General features: G+C 41.4%; 1 protein-coding gene across 45 annotated transcripts in view; it reads right to left on the bottom strand.

The window, feature by feature from the left end:
• The window catches only part of FOXP1 (forkhead box P1), a 689,964-nt gene that overhangs the window by 18,331 nt on the left and 650,416 nt on the right, over positions 1 to 21,217 (bottom strand). For 29 of the 45 annotated variants that reach the window (XM_078385126.1, XM_072989422.2, XM_020791061.3 and 26 more), the window contains 5 exons: positions 9,096 to 9,297; positions 8,916 to 8,995; positions 8,212 to 8,313; positions 2,433 to 2,602; positions 390 to 459 (listed from right to left, as the gene is read on the bottom strand). In XM_078385126.1, coding sequence (XP_078241252.1) covers positions 390 to 459; positions 2,433 to 2,602; positions 8,212 to 8,313; positions 8,916 to 8,995; positions 9,096 to 9,297 — 624 coding nt within the window. Of the gene's footprint in view, positions 1 to 389; positions 460 to 2,432; positions 2,603 to 2,992; positions 3,115 to 8,211; positions 8,314 to 8,915; positions 8,996 to 9,095; positions 9,298 to 21,217 lie in introns of all 45 variants that reach the window. The other 16 variants (XM_078385121.1, XM_020791063.3, XM_078385123.1 and 13 more) reach the window with 3 other exon arrangements.

Here is a 21,217-nt window from a genome sequence, read left to right on the forward strand (position 1 = left end):
TTAAAGCCACGAACAATAGAAGGTCATGTGACATAGTATCCTATCATTCACCACATTAATAGCTGTGCTAGAGTAATTACACTTGTGGTATTTTTGCCTCAAGTGAAATTCTGAAATAAGAGGATGGAAATTATGATACTGCTGATAAATATTAATAAGTGAACTTTTAATTTTTTTGCCACAATATTCAAAATGCTAAGCATCTAGCTAATGCTGAAGCAGCCTGATATGTGTTTGCCTCCAGGGACCATGATGCTTTATGCACTTAAGAAAAAAGTTTAACGGAATTAAAATTTAATATCTAATTAGAGCAAGGCTAATATATTTTGAAATGAGTAGAGAAGACACACATGCCTATGTGGCATATTTGCCACACTCATTAATCTTACCTGTAAAGCAGCATTGAGAGGTGAGCAGTAGGTGTGGCTGGTCTGCATGTTTTTAATAAGTGAAGGGTTTCTGCACAAGGAAGACATATAAAAAGAGTCAAGTTAAATACAGCCAACACTTGTGTTCCATGGATTTCTGAAATTTACCACATCAGAAAAACACTCTCAGAAATATGTTATTCTCCCGCCCTTGACCTTTTAAAAAATTTCATAGCTACTTTAACTGCCCTCACCTTCACTGATTATTGAAGATTTTTTTCCAGTTAATTTTAACTTTAAAAATAATGAGCTAAACACATTTGTTAGGCCCAACTACAACTGAACTAATCGCATTTTTTAAAAGTGGCCATTTAACGAGTCCCATTCATTCAGCTGGTGTGCTCTATGACACCCAGATCTAGACCAATGTTTTGGCGCCAGAAACAAAGACAGCCTTTAGATGTCTTCTGAACTAATTACCTATGCACAACCTTTGCACATCCAGGAGAAAATGTAAATAAGCTAGTCATGTGGGCTGGAATCTTTTCCAGCAAAGCTTTCCCTAAATCATGTAATAAATGGGGAAAGTCAACCCCTAGCTCACAGAACTGGATAGTTTAAGTTATTGGAGATGCTTATAGCCACAAAACGGGTAGATTTCTAAAGAATGTCCTAGTTAAATTTTCCTCGGTTTCTTTTTTTTCCCCCTGAAATTCCCCAGCAATGTTTAATTCAGAATTTCCTGTTTTTCTGTTATCAACAAGAAGCAATACAACAACATTTAGATGATACAATGGTAAGAACTATCCATATAAGAGCAGCCTATCCCTGTGGTTCTTGAGTAAGATTGTGTTCTGACTGGAAGAAAGGCTGCCCGCAACTGGTACTGAAAACATAACATGCAATCTGAGGGAAAAGGCAGTTCTTCTGAGTGTCTGCATCAGTTCGGAGTGACTTAATAATCTAATAATGTCAGATGCAGAAAACCAGCAGGATTCCCAATCCTAAACTGGAAAGAAGGGGAGGCCTCAAGTAACAGTGAATCATTCAGGGATGCACTGGGCAGCTTTCTGCATTAATGGACACTCTGTATTCCCTGAAGACTTTAATTATTCATTTTTTTTCTTGTGGTTCTCTAGTATCTAGTATGCCTCACCATGCCAAACTGAGAATTACTGTCTGGAAGAATACTTTCCAGAGCCATAATGAGGTTGTTTTACACTGAATTCAATGTGGAATCAACTAAGCGGTACTTCCCCTTGGTTTCAACGGGCCTTACTCATTACTAAGGTATCGAGGATTTTTGCTTTCGTCTAGATCCAATCAAGTTTCCCTGTGTACATCTAAGGAAACACTGGTGTTACATCAGCTACTACTACTGGGAATTCTTTGTTCTTTTTCTGAGTAAATGCTATTGAAATGAACAAGATATTCACGGCAGTAGCCACCAGTTAACTGCACCAGAAGTTGGCTTCACTCTGCAAGTACTCACAATGCTTTCAAATCTTCAGTAAGAGCCAGGAAACTGGTGTAATTTTGGCATTTTTGTAATCAAAAGTGTAGAAGAAGAGAAGTTATAATAAAAGATCTGATTTTGCAAAGAAAAAGGGGAATCTTTCAGGGGTATTACCATGGTCTCTAAGCATGTTTTCTTAAATAATCTAATTTTTCAAATGCAGCAACACAAATTGTAGAGCAAATAAAGGGAAGCAAGAGCAACTTAAATGATCAATATGGAATCAGTCTAACTGATTATACTCTTACCTAAGAACAGCATGGTAATAAATGCACCAGTATTGTTGTATTGTAAGAAAATGCCGTGATATACATGTAATGTTAGCACACGCATTTGCAAGAAGCAGTGCAGATTTTTTTTTGGCTGGGGGGGAGGAGGAAAGGTAATGCCACTATTTTGTGAAATGTGAGTCTACATGAGATGGATAAATCATGCAAAGCAAAAGCAACAGAGAACAAAAACATGGGGGAAAAATTAGCACGCACACACACACACACACACGTGTGTGTGTGTGCACATACATACACAAAGCAAGTAAAAGCTCTTACTGTGTAACAAGCTCGCCAAAGTTTTCATCAGGGCAGAATTTTCGAGGACGGCCTCGTTGAATATGACGGCCACGTTTAAACTCTTCATCATCAACAGTCCAAAAGGACCCAAACTCATCCTCTACTCTGATAAAGCACTTATGCAGGGAGAGGTTGGTGCGAATAGCACCCTGGGATAAGATCAGCAGCAAACAAGATGAAGTGGAAACAAAGGGACATGGGATTGGGAATAGAACAGACATCAAATATAGGAAAAAAGGAAAAAAGAAAATAAAATGCAATAAGCATAAGCAAATGGATTGTGAGGGTTAATATGCATTGCCACCTAAAAGCTACTAAAAGCATGTGATGCAAAACAAACACCAAGCAAGCAAGGGCAAAGGGGACCGGTGGGCATACAAACGGTAGTGATGGAGTGCTCTGTGTTGTTTCCCCTTGACTGAAACAAGGAGAAACTGCCTGGATTGATCTATAACACCATCTAGCAGCCAAAAGCCTCTATGTTAAGACTGTAAGCATGATCCAAGCTAGGCTAAGAAGTTCAAACATGGTGGACATACCCACTGATCTTTTGTGGCCTTCGTTTTTGGAACTCTATTTCATCCACTGTCCATACTGCCCCTTTAACGTTTTCTACTCGCACAAAACACTTGTGAAGACTAAGATTATGACGCACTGCATTCTGCAGCAAGCATAAGAGAGAAAACATTGGGAAAAAAAAAACTTTCCATGAGAAAAAGAGACTTAGCATTGTCCATGAACAGCAGCACCGTTAGCCGGCAAGTCCCCTTTCCCTCACCCGCCCTCCACACTACTACATCATATCATATTTACATGTTTAATATTTGCAAAATTTTAAAAAAATAAAATAATGAAGAACACCTTTAGATTCTTTGATGAGGAATGAAGGCTTTAAAAAAAATAATGTAATCTTGGCAAGGATGAAAAACATTATAAGGATTTGATGAGGAATGAAGGCTTTAAAAAAAATAATGTAATCTTGGCAAGGATGAAAAACATTATAAGGATTTTACATATGTGCATTACATAGTGGGTTGTGTCTGGCCAACCACGTAAGAAAAAGACTAAAACATTTCTGATGCTGAGGTTACACACACTTTGCATGAAAACTTATGCTCTCCTGAAAGAAAGAAAAAAGGAAGACTACAAAGACAACAAGAAATAATTTTGAGCAAACATGGAAAGTTTGATGTTGATGTCCATGGTCTGCCCAGTGGTCAAGAAACAGTTACACAAGGAATTCCATACATTGTGTTTGTTGTGACAAATTTCAGACAACGGAACTATATCTGTTTATAAGTCTGAAATAACTTCGTCTTCAAGCCTCTATCCATATGCTCAATATGAAAGTTCCTTTTTGTTCGTAGTTATTAAGCATTTGTTAGACCCAAGAAGACTCATACCTCCACAATTATTCACCACTTTGTGAATTCATTGCTTGCGGCACAGACACTGTATTACAGTAGTGATTAACCATCTAGTCAAGTTTTGTAAAGTTTCACCGGATTAATCAATCTATAATTTTCTTAGGCTAAATTCACATTTACAGAAGTAGTATACTTTTATAGTAGACAATATAACAGTAAATTACTGCAGTGAACTATACTAGAGTAGCATTACACTACTCTGTATACCACTGGAGTAACCCACTGCAGCACAGGGACAAACCCTACTCTTTCTCTCAGCCCTTAACACTGTGTCTCAGCCTCCAGGAAGGCAAGTCAAACATTCTTGTCTTGTGCCTTCAAGCAACCTTACCCTGGCAGCCATGTTGGAGACATTTCTAAGCTGATTACAGCTAGTTTTTTTTTAGCAGAACCTGCCTGATGCTGCCCTCTCAGTAACTACAGCTAGTAACCAACAGAAAAGGAGCACCTCCAGGAATGCACAGGTCAGCAACCTGAAACTACAGTCAGTCAGTCAGGAGCCTAGTTTATAGGCCAGAGAAATGTATGGCCACATGTTTAAGTAAAGCAGAAGACTAAGCTTCTTATTCATGAAATGAGGTGGAAAGGCATTCTAATCATGACTGTCTAAAATCGCTGTGCAAACCAAGGTTATGCATAACACATTTATCATATTAATTAAACAGCAGAGGGACGTCTGATCTACATGGGGGAGGGGATTTCCTGAATCCTTTGATATTGCAGTCTCTCAGTGTTAACTGATTTCCCCACCCTTGTAACACATCTATTCCTTTAGTATAGGGTACCTGAAGATTTTTGGCATACAGGAATTTAATATTAATAAATTGCCAAAGAAGCCCAAAATTACATATTTGGAAACTGGTGAGAAACCATAAGTTATTTAAAAAGCTGCATGATTTCATCACATCTAAAGATTTGGTTACAAGGCATGAAAATGTTTGGCTGCTATGTAACTTGGTATGGGCAGCTATGTAACTGGTGTTCCATATATGAATGGTGTCTACACATATAAATACATGCCCCAGTCCTGTATACAATCTAGGCAGGCCCAGATGTTCAGTTTTAGGTCCACACATTCTTATTATGACTACAGCTCTCTGACTCAGGGAGAAATGCCAACTGGGTAGGGCAGACACAAGAGGGAATGTGGAGCATGTGGTAGATAGCAGTCCGTTCCTGGAAGCTTTAATTGTAACTTATACATTTGCTGAATCTTTTCATACTTTCTTTTTTAACCATGAAAAAGGAATTCCTCCTTTCTAAGAAGTACTCTCTATGATAACTGTTCCCAATGTATGCACAGTTACTGTGGGTTAGGATGAAATAGGAGAGGGATACTAGGAGGTGACTTCATGGTTTCAATCCCTGCTAATATGAGAAAGAAAACCATTGCCTTGGTTTCAGCAGTTTTAAAAAATTCATTGATTAGCAATTTGTTTGTCAACAACTGGTTTGGACTGAGCTTGGCCTAAATGAGTTCATTTTGTCTGAAACAAAGTTGGCTTGTCTGAATTTTCAGTTAAGATTTGTCCCTAATAGTATCATGTCCAATCCTCAGTTCTTATGCCTGGAGGTACACAGAGAACGAAGTTGCTTGGGAGATATAGTTCTCATGAACCTATGTCTATATGAACCACATCTCCCAAGGATCCTTGTGTCTTGATGGCCAGAAAAGTCTACTAGAGACCCCACAGAAAGACCCCTCTGCTATAACATATGTTATACTAGGAAACAAAAGAATAGGGAGTGATAGAGCTATATCAGGCTGTGCTCACTATTAGCCAGACTCTAACTTCCAATAATGGTTGCTCCATCAGACTATTACTGCAAAAACAACAATCTTGTTGCACTGTAAAAGATATATCTGAGGAAAGGGGCTGCAGTCCATGAATGATCCTGCCAGATTAAACTCTAAAGTGCCACAATGTTTTTTGTTCTTGGTTAGAAGGGATATTGTAGTACGCTTCGGGGTTCCAAACTAGAACAGTTTGTTTTGAAATAATCTAATTCCAAATGTTCAGACCGTTATTTAATCTCCCAAAACTTTTAAGGCCAGATTTGCATTCACTGCTGCTTGTTTGATAAACAGTTGATTAAACTACTTCTTGCAACTATTTTGTCAGTTTCCTCTCTCTCTCTCTCTCTCTCTCTCTCTCTGTGTGTGTGTGTGTGTGTGTGTGTATGTGTATATGTGTGTGTGAAAGGTTTATAAAAATAATGCACTAATACTTTGGTTGTTTTGTTAACATAATAATGGTGTATTATTGCCTCTAGAATTGCAGACAGTTCCAGCTTTTTATATAGCTAAACACCAAGTATCTTCTCTTTAATGGCCTAGCAGAGCTGGATTCGGATCAGTGAAGGATTCAGAATAAACAGATACAATGAGTAGACCCTGAAGCCCCCATGGAATCCCATTTGTTGCTAGGAAGCTGTTGGAAGCATGGGTGGGTAGCTGGATGGAGCACTTAATTACTGAAAACTCATCCTGTTAGAGGTGATTTTTGGTATGCTTCCCCTGCCCAATAAAATATGTTCACAACACTGTGAGAATTCAATTGCAAGTTTCAGGAGATTCCTTGACCCTGTGTGCACTGATCAAACAAGGGAGCATTTACATCCCTAACACAGACTGCAAAGAGACTATGAGAAGGGAATATGTCTGAATGGGGCTTGACCTCACATCTGCCTTGCATTCAGTATCAGAACTTGAGTAACTCATTTTTAAATTGAACTCAGTTGTCTTTTGTCCAGTGGTAGCCATCTGGAAGACGCTATAAGCAGGGCATGAAGATGACTGTGCTGCCTTGTTATTTGGCCCAAGCATCTGGAATTTAGACATACTGTCTCCAAACATGGAGGTTTCATTTAGCTATTATAACTGCTCCAAAACATGTCACTTCTGATATACAGAAATCTAAAATACGATATACTGGTTCAAAACAATGAAACGGCTTAGTAGGAACTGATATTGGTTCTTCATGGCCAGGATCACCGTACTTTCCACGTTACACAGATTTTCAAGTGTGATCCAAGTAATATAGCTTACTAAGTAGCCAAGATTGCTAAGAGCCAGCTGAACTGGTATAAGGCCAGCTAAAGCTGTGCTGAATCTAAACCTCTCAAAGCCAAAGAATCTGGGAAATTACTTAGGGCGACCCATATCCTGGCCTAACTTTGTGTGCTCTTGTCTCTGGGCTGAAGGAATTCTTAATCTGGCTTCAGCTCTTCGCCTGCTGTGTCCCTTTCCCATCTCTTTTTGAGCTCTTTTACTGGCTAATCTTACCTAGCAGAGTGGCTAGTTAGTTAAGTTAGAACTATACCTACAAAAGCTACATAGCTGGATGAAGTATAGTTATGTTGCTTTATTTCCAGAACAGAAATGTTTGCATTTCCCTCCTCCCTCTTCCTTTTTTAAAAAAAAAATATCTTGCCTATTTCACGGTTCTAATTTCGGGTGGGAGGGGGTGTTCTGGCATGAGAATTTTTTTAAGGTGGTATAATGAGAAAATAAAAAGGTGTGCAACAGTGACATTTCTTCTCTTTTAAGCTGTTGTGACAAAGCCCTAAATTACCTCTCCCTAGAATTCAGGGGAGGATAAATAATTCTTTAGGATATTGTGCAGGAGGGGCAGCATCCTAGAACGAAGGGAAAAAATATTCAGGTACCATGTGTGCCATTTTGGATTCTAGCCATTGTAAAAGAAAGGAGCATTCTGAGAGAATTTAAACACATAGAGAAATTAACTAAACAGAGCCAAACTATTGAAATTTAAAGCACCAGGGGTATTTTGTTAAATTGCTAGATTTAATATTTTTATTGGCTTGCGTCTTTACTGCTGTGCCCAATTAACCTGTATTGTGTTTCATAATACACTAGTGAATGTTTTGAGAAGTGGGCATGTTAATTTAAGGCAGGTGTATCAGCTGGCAGAAAAGCTAGAGTTCTACGCATCTTTGAAAGAAAAAAAAAGAGCTTGCAGTTCCAAGCTAAAAGAAAGAGTCCCTAAAGCTAATATCTGATAAAGCTAGCATCATCCTCTTCCCTGTATCTTAGCTGCTGAAATCTCCACACAGGTGGACGGGTGGTTTAAACACAAAACGTGGAGGAGAAGAAACAGTGAATATTGAAATCAACAGTATTTCAAAGGCAGAAGAATTTTTCTCCAAACCAGCAAATTGTTTGTGTAAAGAAGAAGCATTTTGTGCATGTCAAAACAACTGATCTAAATTTCAAAGTCCATGCGCTGCTACCACTGGTTCTGTCCACAGCATGGTCTATTCCATACATGTTAAATAGCAAAGCAAGATGTATACAAGACAAGTCATACCTTCCACGTTGCTGCATTTCGTCTGAAGTAGGCAAACATTCGCGTGAACCAATTGTAGATTTCATTTAGTGTTAGCTGCTTTTCTGGAGATTCAAGAATGGCCTGTAAAGCAATTACAATGCAACAATGATCTAAGACTAAATGAGTAGAAAACACACTTGCACATTTGTTTAAATAAATAAAATAATACGTGGCTCAGAGCACAAAATCCAAAAGAAGGCTTTACACTACGATCTAAGATTAATGGTTGTATTTAATAGCTCAATGGCAAAATTCAAAATGGAATTATCTAATTGTTTTGAGTTTTATTTCTGTTTCCTTACAGAAATATTAATTTATTAGTCATTCATAAAACAGAATCAAAGAGAAATGCAAAACATTTCACTAGCTGATTAAGGCTTAGTAATTATTTTGAGCTCAGATTAATTCTAGGGATCAGAGATTACTGTAGCTTGTGATAATTGACTTGCCATCTTTAAACAGGCTCATTTTCACTGTTGTGTGAAATGAATTTCCTAATAATCACATCGTATTGTAATACTTAATCAAAAGCAATTATGGTATATGTGTTGCAGTTGTGAAAAGAAAAAACCCTATAGCAAAGGCTTCAAGATGCCTTCATGCTAACAGGCTCTCGAACTGGCTGTCACATATATACATACAATCCTGGATTAAAGCAGGTTATTCAGTATGGTCTTCCTTACCTGCCTAATTAAGGATGCATATGTGAAGGGTGGCCTGACTTCTGCATTCTTGTAGAATTCTTGGTTCTGCGCAATATCTGCTAAACAAAGGATAAATATTTTCACATTACAGTGGCCCACAGTTCAGAAGGGACACGTAAGTGGGGAGAACTTAGAAGTTCCCTGCATCTGTCAACCTACCTGAAGAGATGGGCACATTGTATTTGTCAGAGTACCGCCTTCGGATAGGCCCGACACTGTGCATGCTGGTAGTAGTGATGACGGAAGGTCCCTGCGTAACAGGCGTGATGGGTGCCGTTGGGGTGGTGGGAGTATGAGGTAAGCTCTGTGGAGAAGCCTCTGATGCCGTCTTTGAAAGTGTGACACTAGATACAAGGTTCAGCTACAACAATAAGGGAGGGGAAACACATCATTAAAAGTAAGTCTTACAAGTTTCTCATTACTAAACGGGATGCTGTAAAAGAGAGGCAGATTGGGGAGTCCCTGGATCTAACAGCACTTAAAGCACGATCACAGTCAAACTACCATCTTTGCCCTCAGTCTTAATCCACTATGATCTGCCATAAGAGGCTGAACAATATAGTCCTTTACTGCAGTTACTGAGCTGTTCCATGCCTGGAAAAAAAACCTCCATGAAAAATAATGAGTATTGTTTCTAAATAAATATACATTAAAATACGATTTAAAATATTTTCTTTTTATAGCCATGCATGCATAGCAAACACATTTTTGGCCTTTAACTAAGTCTATGAAGTCTCCACTTCATAGTAACATAATAACTTAATAACATAATAATAACATAATAACATAAGCAAGTTGGGTTTCAAAACAAGCTCCCAAATAAACAAATATTTATTTTTAAACTTTTATTTTATTGAGAACCTCAGTGCAGATTTGCTAATAATTGTTCTGGTTTTAGGGAATAATCACAAACATCCTTCAAAGGAAATATGCTCTCTGAAAACACAGGAATTCAGGCCAATATCAAACTACCAATTTGCAGGAGAGAAGGCTGTAGGAAATTTCAGGAATCACTTTTTCCCCACTCTGGCATAACAAACTGAATCTATATTCTTATGTATGAAAGGTAAATTCAAAAAAAGAGAGACATCACTTCCCTCATATTTAGTCATAACAATGGATGTTTTTAAGCCTTGATAAGGACTGGTGTTTAACTCTCACAACTGTTGAATTATAACTGTGTCAATGGAAATGTGCAAACTACAGACTGAAAGTATTAGTATTTCACACTAGAGACGGATTTACCAAAATCTGGAGAAATATGGAAAACAAAACAATGGCCCATAGACTAGAAATGTCTTATATAGCATTCAGTCCCCAAGAAAAGATAGACGAATGAGTGCAGTAGCTATAGAACCAATGGGTAAAATTCTATTGAGTTACATTTTCACTGGTATAAACCAGATTGGAGTGCTAGAAATTATTAACTTAAATTGATTTAAAGCCTCTTATTTCCCAATTTCATCTTCTGAGGCTTCCTGGGACTTCTTCTGCCCCGGGAACACTCTGTGAGCCTTGGGATGGGAGTAGGCGGGAGACTTTAATACATGAAAATCACCACTGGATCGCCACTGGCAGTGGCGATCTGGTGGTGATTTTTTACTTTCGAAGTCTCAGCCCTCATATGCAGATGACACCACATTACTGACAGAAAACAGCAATGACCTGAAATGAATACCAATGAAAGCTAGAGAAGAAAATGCAATAACAAGATTGTGGCTGAGTACTAAGAAGACAAAAATCGTATCTGAAGAATTACATAAGTTTAATGATGACAACACTGCAAGGAGAACAAACCGATCCATTCTAAAGGAAATCAAATCTGAGTGCTCACTGGAAGGATGGATCCTGAAGCTGAGGCTCCAATACTTTGGCCATCTCATGAGAAGAGAAGACTCCCTGGAAAAGACCCTGATGTTGGGAAAGTGTGGAGGCAAGAGGAGAAGGGGACGACAGAGGATGAGATGGTTGGACAGTGTCATCGAAGCAACCAAGATGAATTTGACCCAACTCCGGGAGGCAGTGGAAGACAGGAGGGCCTGGCGTGCTCTGGTCCGTGGGGTCACGAAGAGTCGGACACGACTAAACGACTAAACAACAATGATGACAATGAAGATATCCCAATGGTTAAAAGATTTCCAATACCTCAGTACAATCATCTTGAACTGCTGAATGAGATGGAAGAGCAGGTATATCCCATTCCACTCCCTTACTCCTAATTACAGTCTCTTTATAGGTCCAAACTAGCCATTATTTAACTATGTGCTTCTTCTTATGTGCTTACTATGAATCACAATGTTTTATAATGAAAGGCAGCCACAGACAAGAAAGAAAAGTAGGGGCAGTTTTCTTCTGTCTCTCATCCTGTTATTTACAAGAAACAGAATCTAGAAGATCTAGAGATGGGAAAGCAGCAAAAGATAATTAAGGAAGGAACACTATGGCTATGTGCCCCTGACAAGCAAGATACTGAGGGAGGTGGGTGGCAAAATTAATTTCATCAAAGGTAGCAGTGTGGAGTATGAAGTAGAGTCGACACATGGAGACAGAAGGCGGACCGCCTGGATCCTTGATGTGAGCCAGCAAGCCATTCTCAGTTTCATGTGGTTAAGATTTTTGTCAGACTGAATCTATTTTATGCCCCTCTGCCTAGCACTCATCCCATAGGATAGAAAAGGGCAGTAATGATACTAGTGCAACTGAAAAGTGTAGTGGAAAAATTAAACCCTCTTCACTCATGAAGTGGGCTCTTGTAAGCATCACATGCAGAACTGAACCAATTTCCAGGGTTGCTCCTCTACCCATGCTTTGTAGATTAGTTCTTCCGAGGGAAAGTGTATGGCTAGTATTTCATCATTACCGTTCAAACCATTCAGTTTCAAACAAGTTCAGTTTTGTTTTTTACTGTTTAAAAGCTCAAACATTTAATCTGCTTCTAGTGGGAAACTGGGTGGGGTGGGGTGAAGCCCAAAGGTCAACATTCTCCAGTTAAATAATTTGAATTGAGTTAAATTTCTTTAGGCTCTTCAGGGTAGGTAGTGGAACTAGAAATAAACAGAGAAAGTGAGGAAGAGCAAAAGGAGGGGGCGCCGACTTTAACAGCCTTGACAAATGACACTGCGATTCACACCCACTGCTGGGCTGCCACTAATAAGCTACAGAGGAAGCAGCCAATCTCAGCTAATTACCAGATAAAATTGTATTGTAAGGACTCTAATTAGGAGATGCTTATGGAGGTGATCTAATGATTAAACGCCGCATTCGAATGACCCCACCATCAATGTGCAATGGTGCAAGATGTCACTAGAATATTTTGTAGAAACAGTAATTTTATTTCGAGGGGGGAGGCCGTAATATTTGTAATAATGGCTATGAGGTAAACTAATTAAAAGACAGTTCCTAGAGGAAGGCTGTGGCTTTGAGCAGCTGTGGCCGTTCCAAAACAAAGTGCCAAATCTTGACAGAGGAACTGCAGTCAAGTGGAAAATGTCTGCCTGACCTCTGCTCTTGCTATTAATTTGCAGGAAAACTAATGACACATATACATATTCCCACAAAATTGTTCTAATTGCTAATTTGCCAAAGGAGCCCAGTTTCCAAATTAAACATGACTGCAGTCTGGGAAGAAAAAGGAAGAAGAAAAGGGGGAAGGTAGTACAAGGTGGACAGATCTTGTATGGCTTTATGTTTCATCTCAGAGAACTCTTGATACATTACTGAAATGATGACACTGTCATCATTTCAGGGAAGTTTTGATTTACACAGTTTTGTTTGCTGGTCAAACATTCTTTTCAATAGGCCTAGCCTCCATGAACTCTCATGGGGACGTGGTGGCGCTGTGGGCTAAACCGCAGAAGCCTTTGTGTGCTGCAGGGTCAGAAGACCAGCAGTCGTAAGATCAAATCCACGCGACGGAGTGAGCTCCCGTCGCTTTGTCCCAGCTCCTCACCAACCTAGCAGTTCGAAAGCATGTAAATGAGAGTAGATAAATAGTACCATCTCTGTGAGAAGGTAAACAGCGTTTTGTGTATAGCTGCACTGGCCACGTGACAACAGAAACTGTCTTCGGACAAATGCTGGCTCTACGGCTTGGAAATGGGGATGAGCACCGCCCCCTAGAGTCGAACACGACTGACTAAAATGTCAAGGGGAACCTTTACCTTTACCATGAACTCTTAGGTAAAAGATGGAACGAGGGGCCAAAGGTAGAAAATTTACACCAAGTATGCTTGAGGACACACTGCTTTCTTTGACACAAATTCAGATATCATGAAGTGAAGCAGAACTGTTCCATGCATGGTGTTGTAGTTTGTTGCAATCTGTTTTATAAACAATTAATCCTTAATATCATCATCAATTAGCAATGAAAAATGCCCCATTTAGATGCTGGTTTTGCAATAACTAAAGACAGTTACGCAGGCCAAGGATCAAGGAGGGCTCTTCTACTGGGAGGATTTCTTATCCTAATGTAAGTGCTACCCCATTTTCTCAGTATTTCCTTTTTCCATTTAGAAAATGCTACTGTAAATTGAAAAAATAATAATAAAGCCATTTGACATATAAGAAGTTTTCAGTTTGCCATAATTTATTTTGATGAGGTGTCATTTTTGCTAGAGGGTAACAGGGAAGTCTCAACCAGGCATTATTATTAGAGATAGTAGTCACCTTATCCTGGATGTGTTGGAGCAGGTATATTTTGACCAATACAAGAACTGAGAGACAGATATCTAGGTCACTGGTATTAATGGCAAAAAACTGCTCATGTTCATTCCAGCAACGAGGAAGGTATTAGGGGCACCTATTTAAGAAGTATTTCCAGCCAGTCCCATATCTAATTCCACCCCGCTACAAATAACTATCTTTGCCTTCTGTCTAAAGACAAATTCTAAAAGGGAAAGGATGCTAGAGACATTTTAGGCAAACTAGATAGTGCTTGAGAGACGTCAATAGGAGTTCTGTATAGACATGGAAAAGACTGCTTGGAAGTGCAGGGTCCCTTCATTCCATAAACTCAAGCAAGATTACATCCAAACTTTCTGATTTTCCCCCTGCCCCCGATTTACAGTATATTTAACCTGAAATAAACAGGAGAAAGAAGCTCATTTGTGTTTATGTGGAAAAAGTGAAAAGGAAGAGGTGGGACTAGCAGCTTTCTTCTAACCAATTTGATGATCCTGGAGTAGAGAATAACTGAATATACTGTATTTTTTGCTCCATAAGATGCACCTGACCTTAAGACGCACCTAATGCTTAGAGGAGGAAAACAAGGAAAATATATTCTGAACCAAATAGTGTAATAAAATATTTAATAAACTATAACAGAATAATATTTCAACCATGTAAAGCAGGGGTCTCAAACATGAAGCCCAGGGGCCATTTGCAGCCTGCTGGAAATAGTTTGCGGCCCCCGCCTTGCCCCTGAAGCACCCACACATCCTCTGCTGTCAAGAGTCAAAAGAAGCCTCACTCGTTCGCCGGCTCTCTCCCAAGACAGCACCTCTTGCACTCTCCAACCAGAACTGCAGCCTGCCAGCCAGCCCGCCTGGCTAAGGACACTCCTGGGCAGTTTCCTCGGGCTCTTGCTCTGCTTGGCGGAAAATCTGATGCGGCCCGGCCTCACCAGACTCTGCCTCCAGCAGCCCCCAGGTAAATTGAGTTTGAGGCCCCTGATGTAAAGTGAACAGCAGTCAACAGTGGCATTAAGAATCATTACCACTGTCATTAATAAATGGAGAGACTTAAAGCTTTGTGTACTCTAGTTTATGTACCATAAATTTAAGTCATAACAGCACTGATGTTACCTGTCTGTCATGGGTTTGGAGGGAAAGTTCCATCCTATGGGGAGTGGAAGGCGGGACATCAGGAGGAGGGGCTGTACTGTATAAATATGTGATGCCTGTGTGGTGAAGGGAGATGCTGAGACAGACTGTGAGACACTGGGAGGGACGAAGCAGCAGCTGGGGAAGAAGAAGCTGTTGTGGGAGTCTGTGTGTCTGACAGGGTACTACTGTGTGTCAGAGTACCAACCTGAAAGGTTCAGGGGTCTGTTGGTTAGCCAGAACTGATGGGTTCAGGGTCTGTGCTTTAAGTTAAAGGTTCTAGGTGAACCAAACTGTATGCTTGTGTGTGTGAGAATAAGCCACGTTACTTTATTTTATTCACCTGATTGTTTTATTTACCCTGTTTGTATTTAAAATAAACCTTATTCTTTTAATTGTTTAAAAATCCATCCCTGGTCTGTGTGACTTATTATAGGGAATGGTTGGTGGCAGCTTAGTAACTGTGTGATAGATCCCAGTAGGTCTGGGTTTGTCACATTGATTGGTGTCCAGCGTGTGGGATACGACTGGTCCAGTTGTCCAGCGGTCCAGCAAAGCCTTGGCAGGTGTGCCCAGAGCAAGGGGGGTCTAGTCAGGGACAGTCTGAGGCGCGTAGGTAATCTTCTAGGTGTACCTCACGGGGAGGTGCACTAGTAGAAGAACGTGCCAACTGGGGAGACTTAGATTAAGGTGCTCTGAGGCAGCCTAGTTTTGGCGGGAAAACGCTGAGGAAAAACTGCGTAGCAACAGTGATCTAGCTTGCCAGCTGAGAGGCCCAGCAGAGGGGGGTAGGCTCTGACTCGATACTGTTGCAAATTTAGTGCTGAAGAACAGCAGCAATCTCTAGGGAGAGCTGGTTCTGAGGCAAGAAGGAAAAAAAGTGGTCGTTTTATTTTGAGGCTTGACTTTTTAAAGCAGCCTGTTCTGAGGGGGGGTATGCCCTTGACTCGAAGCCAAGTAGCAGACATGAGTGAAGTGAAAGACCCCCAGATTGACCAAGGTTCTGAGGATGAATTTGGCTCAGTGCAAGGTGACAGCACAGGAGAGCAGGACCCAGAACTCAGAAAATTGCTCATAGCCCAACAGCATGAACTGAGGATGAGGCAATTGGAAAAAGAAGAAAGATTAGAGAGAGAGAAAATTGCTCTGGAAAAAGAAAGAATGGCGTTTGAATTAAGAAAACTGGAAATGATGAACCAGAACAATAATAACAATAGGGATTCTGAGGGAGGCCAGTTGTCTAAAGCTGACCTGAAGAAATTCCCTGTGTACCACAAGGGAGATTGTCCTGAGGTGTTCTTTTCCTTAGTGGAAAGAGCGTTTGTGGACTTCTCAGTGAGGGAAACTGAGAAGATGACCATCATGCGATCTTTAATCAGTGGTAGCCTGGCTGAGGTTTATGCCGAGATGCCTGAGGAACGGATGAAAGATTTTGCAGAGTTTAAAAAACTGGTGTTTGCAAGACATGGGATAAATGCAGAGCAGCTGAGACAAAGATTCAGGTCCCTTACCAAGAAGCCAGAACAGACTTTTACCCAAGTGGGGGCCCAATTGGTGAGGCTGCTTGAGAAATGGCTATCGCAGGAGGGGACAGAGACCTATGAACAGCTTAAAGACTTGATAGCCCTGGAACAGTTCTATTCAGTTCTGCATGGGGAATTGAAATTCCAGGTGAGGGAAAGGAAACCGAAATCTGTGGCAGCAGCCGCAGAAATCGCGGATTTTATCTCCCAAATAAGAAAGCCCTTGGGTGAGGGGAAATCTGTGGGTAAACCCAAAGAAGCCTACAGCAAGTACTCTCAGGGACCAGGGAAAAGCCAGCAAGGGGGAGGGGCCCATGGTGAAGGGAAGCCCTCAGACATGAAACCAAGCCCTCAGAATTTGGAGGGAAAACCCAAACAAGAGGAGAGAGAATCAAAATACACCAGAAAATGCTATTTCTGTCAGGGAAAGGGTCATCTGATCTCAGAGTGTGAGAAATTGAAGCAGCTAAAAGGAATGGTGCCTCAGAATTCTAGTGGGACCAAGCCAAAAGCTGTGTTCTGTGTCCAGAAAGAGCAAGGCTCAGTGTCACAGAGGGAGCCTGTTGCCATGGCTACTCAGTCTGGAACAGCTACCTATGCTGAGCAGGCTGAGGAAAATGGTCCTCTTGTGGAGGTAAAGCGCTGCTTGCTGATAAAAACAGATTCTCCGTTGTTTGAGACAGCAGGAGTGGACGTAGGAATACTTGACCGTCAGTATAGGGGGCTGCGGGACACTTGTTCCCAGGTAACCCTGTGCCATCCAGATATTATTCCTAGGGAGTTTATAATCCCAAATGAGAGCATGAAGGTGGCAGGGATTGAGGGGCAGATAATCTCTCTGCCAGTAGCAGAGGTACCTGTCAACTTTCGAGGCTGGAGGGGAGATTGGCGGCTAGCGATTTCATCGACTCTGCCAGCAGCCGTGCTCGTGGGAAATGACCTGGCTGAACATGTGAAACGGGTGCTAGTGATTACACGCTCACAAGCCACCACAGGGACAGTTCAGGGGGTTAATGATGAGCCAGAGACGGAAGCAGAGGGGAGTTCAGAAGCTGTGGTGGAAACCTTAACCACAGACAGCAGATTTGGACAGGAGCAAAAGGCAGACGCCACTCTCCAAAAGTGTTTTGAACAGGTGACTGACGCCCAGCTAACACCTGAAACCCCAGTGAGATTTCTGGAGAAAAAGGGGATTTTATATAGAGAAACCCTGAGGAATATCTCAAAAGGGGGAGATGGGATCAGAAGTCAACTGGTGGTACCTGAAAAGTATCGCCCCATGATCTTACAAAGGGGGCACTCTGACATGTTTGCTGCACACTTAGGGGTGAAAGGGCCCCTTGATTTGATCAAACAAATTTGGGAGCAGGTCACCCAGGATGACCCACAAGACGTTGTGACATACATAGACACCCTGATGAATGACCTAAGGAGAAATCTAGAGCTGGCAGCAGAAAACCTGCAAGCTCAGAAGGTCAGACAGAAAACAGGGTATGACCACAAAGCCAGAGAGAGGCACTTTGACCCGGGGGAGGAAGTGCTTTGGCTTAGGCCCTGCAGAGAGAATAAACTGCAGCTCAAATGGGCAGGACCATATAGGGTCATTTCCAAGATGTCAGACCCGAACTACCTAATAGAGCAGGAGGAGAACCAAGCAAGGAGGGTGGTTCATGTGAATGCCCTAAAACCCTACTACAGAGGGGAACAGAGGGTTTTATTCGCGATAAAAGCAACTGAGAGTGAGGAAGCTGAATTACCCTTCTGGGAGGGTAGAGGGGAAGTAAAATACAACCCAGAGGAGGGCAAGATCAGTCCTGCACTCACCCAAGACCAGCAGCAAGAACTAAAAATGCTGCTTAGAAAATATCAACAGGTGTTTTCCAACAAGCCGGGGATAGTGAAGGGAGTGATGCATCGGATCCACACAGGGGATGCACCCCCGCAGGCAGTATCCCCATACCGAGTAACGGGACCCTATAGGGACAAGGTGCGGAAGGAGCTGGACGAAATGCTGAGGGAGAACATAATCGTCCCCTCTTCTAGTCCTTGGTCCTCTCCGATAGTCCTTGTGGACAAGCCTGATGGGAGCATTAGGTTTTGTGTTGATTACAGGAAATTAAACCGTGTAACCACTCCTGATGCCTACCCAATGCCCAGGCTAGACAACCTGATTGAAACCATAGGGGGTTGTCGGTTCATCTCATCATTGGACCTGGTAAAGGGATATTGGCAATTAAGAATTGATCCCAGGGATCAAGAAAAGACTGCCTTTTGCAGTCCTTTTGGTCTCTATGAGTTTCGAGTCCTGAGCTTTGGTCTCAGAAATGCACCAGCCACATTCCAAAGGCTGATGGACCAGACCTTGGCAGGGCTCAGTGACTTTACAGTGGCCTACATTGACGACATAGGGATCTTCAGTAATACCTGGGAAGATCACCTGATACACCTGGAGTTAGTGCTGCAGAGGTTAAGTGCAGCAGGGCTAACAGTAAAGGCCAGCAAGTGTCAGCTGGGTAGCCCAGAAATAAAATACTTGGGTCACATGGTAGGGGGAGGAATGATAAAACCCCTGGAGGCCAAAATAGAAGCTGTTCGTGATTGGCCTAGACCCAACACCAAGAAAAAAGTCAAATCATTTCTTGGGTTGGTGGGCTACTACAGAAAGTTCATCCCGAGGTTTAGCGAGATTGCGGCTCCGCTGACCGATCTGACGAGGAAGAAGGCTGATGACCGCATCCCGTGGACCAGCGACTGTGAGGCGGCGTTCCAGAGGTTGAAGGAGGCGTTAATCAACTATCCTGTCCTGCGTGCTCCAGACTTCGACCGGGAGTTCATCATCTACACCGATGCGTCTAACAGCGGGGTAGGAGCAGTTCTGTGCCAGGAGGATGAGAATGGTGACCAGCATCCAGTGTCCTACCTGAGTAGGAAACTTCAAAAAGGTGAGAGACATTTGGCAACCGTGGAGAAGGAGTGTTTGGCCATAGTCTACGCGATCCAGAAGGCCAAGCCTTACATCTGGGGAAGACATTTTGTTTTGTGTACTGACCATTCACCTTTGCAATGGTTAAAGACAATGAAAACCCACAATAGCAAACTTATGAGGTGGGCTTTGAACCTACAGGACTATGACTTTGAAGTGAAGGTGGTCAGAGGGTCAGTGAACTGTGTTGCTGACGCCTTATCAAGAAGACCTGAAGACTGAAGACGGTGAAAGAACATGGACTATATATGTATATAATGAGAACAAAAAGTTAAATGTACCTGGTTTTGAATATGGTTTGTATTAATAAAGGTAAATTGATGTAATGCATATGGTAAATGTTTGAAATGCCTATTTGCTATGTTTAACTTGGAGTGTAAGTATATGTAAGTATTATATGGTATGTATAAATGTTGTTGTGTATTTTATGCAGGTTGTTTTTTTGGTGAAAAGCACTTTTAGCTTTCCCCCTACAAAACAACTTATAAAGAGGGGAGGTGTTACATAACAGCACTGATGTTACCTGTCTGTCATGGGTTTGGAGGGAAAGTTCCATCCTATGGGGAGTGGAAGGCGGGACATCAGGAGGAGGGGCTGTACTGTATAAATATGTGATGCCTGTGTGGTGAAGGGAGATGCTGAGACAGACTGTGAGACACTGGGAGGGACGAAGCAGCAGCTGGGGAAGAAGAAGCTGTTGTGGGAGTCTGTGTGTCTGACAGGGTACTACTGTGTGTCAGAGTACCAACCTGAAAGGTTCAGGGGTCTGTTGGTTAGCCAGAACTGATGGGTTCAGGGTCTGTGCTTTAAGTTAAAGGTTCTAGGTGAACCAAACTGTATGCTTGTGTGTGTGAGAATAAGCCACGTTACTTTATTTTATTCACCTGATTGTTTTATTTACCCTGTTTGTATTTAAAATAAACCTTATTCTTTTAATTGTTTAAAAATCCATCCCTGGTCTGTGTGACTTATTATAGGGAATGGTTGGTGGCAGCTTAGTAACTGTGTGATAGATCCCAGTAGGTCTGGGTTTGTCACAAGCACCGCCCCCTAGAGTCGAACACGACTGACTAAAATGTCAAGGGGAACCTTTACCTTTACCATGAACTCTTAGGTAAAAGATGGAACGAGGGGCCAAAGGTAGAAAATTTACACCAAGTATGCTTGAGGACACACTGCTTTCTTTGACACAAATTCAGATATCATGAAGTGAAGCAGAACTGTTCCATGCATGGTGTTGTAGTTTGTTGCAATCTGTTTTATAAACAATTAATCCTTAATATCATCATCAATTAGCAATGAAAAATGCCCCATTTAGATGCTGGTTTTGCAATAACTAAAGACAGTTACGCAGGCCAAGGATCAAGGAGGGCTCTTCTACTGGGAGGATTTCTTATCCTAATGTAAGTGCTACCCCATTTTCTCAGTATTTCCTTTTTCCATTTAGAAAATGCTACTGTAAATTGAAAAAATAATAATAAAGCCATTTGACATATAAGAAGTTTTCAGTTTGCCATAATTTATTTTGATGAGGTGTCATTTTTGCTAGAGGGTAACAGGGAAGTCTCAACCAGGCATTATTATTAGAGATAGTAGTCACCTTATCCTGGATGTGTTGGAGCAGGTATATTTTGACCAATACAAGAACTGAGAGACAGATATCTAGGTCACTGGTATTAATGGCAAAAAACTGCTCATGTTCATTCCAGCAACGAGGAAGGTATTAGGGGCACCTATTTAAGAAGTATTTCCAGCCAGTCCCATATCTAATTCCACCCCGCTACAAATAACTATCTTTGCCTTCTGTCTAAAGACAAATTCTAAAAGGGAAAGGATGCTAGAGACATTTTAGGCAAACTAGATAGTGCTTGAGAGACGTCAATAGGAGTTCTGTATAGACATGGAAAAGACTGCTTGGAAGTGCAGGGTCCCTTCATTCCATAAACTCAAGCAAGA

This window comes from Pogona vitticeps, chromosome 2 (genome assembly GCF_051106095.1).
Source record: "Pogona vitticeps strain Pit_001003342236 chromosome 2, PviZW2.1, whole genome shotgun sequence".
NCBI lineage: Eukaryota > Metazoa > Chordata > Lepidosauria > Squamata > Agamidae > Pogona > Pogona vitticeps.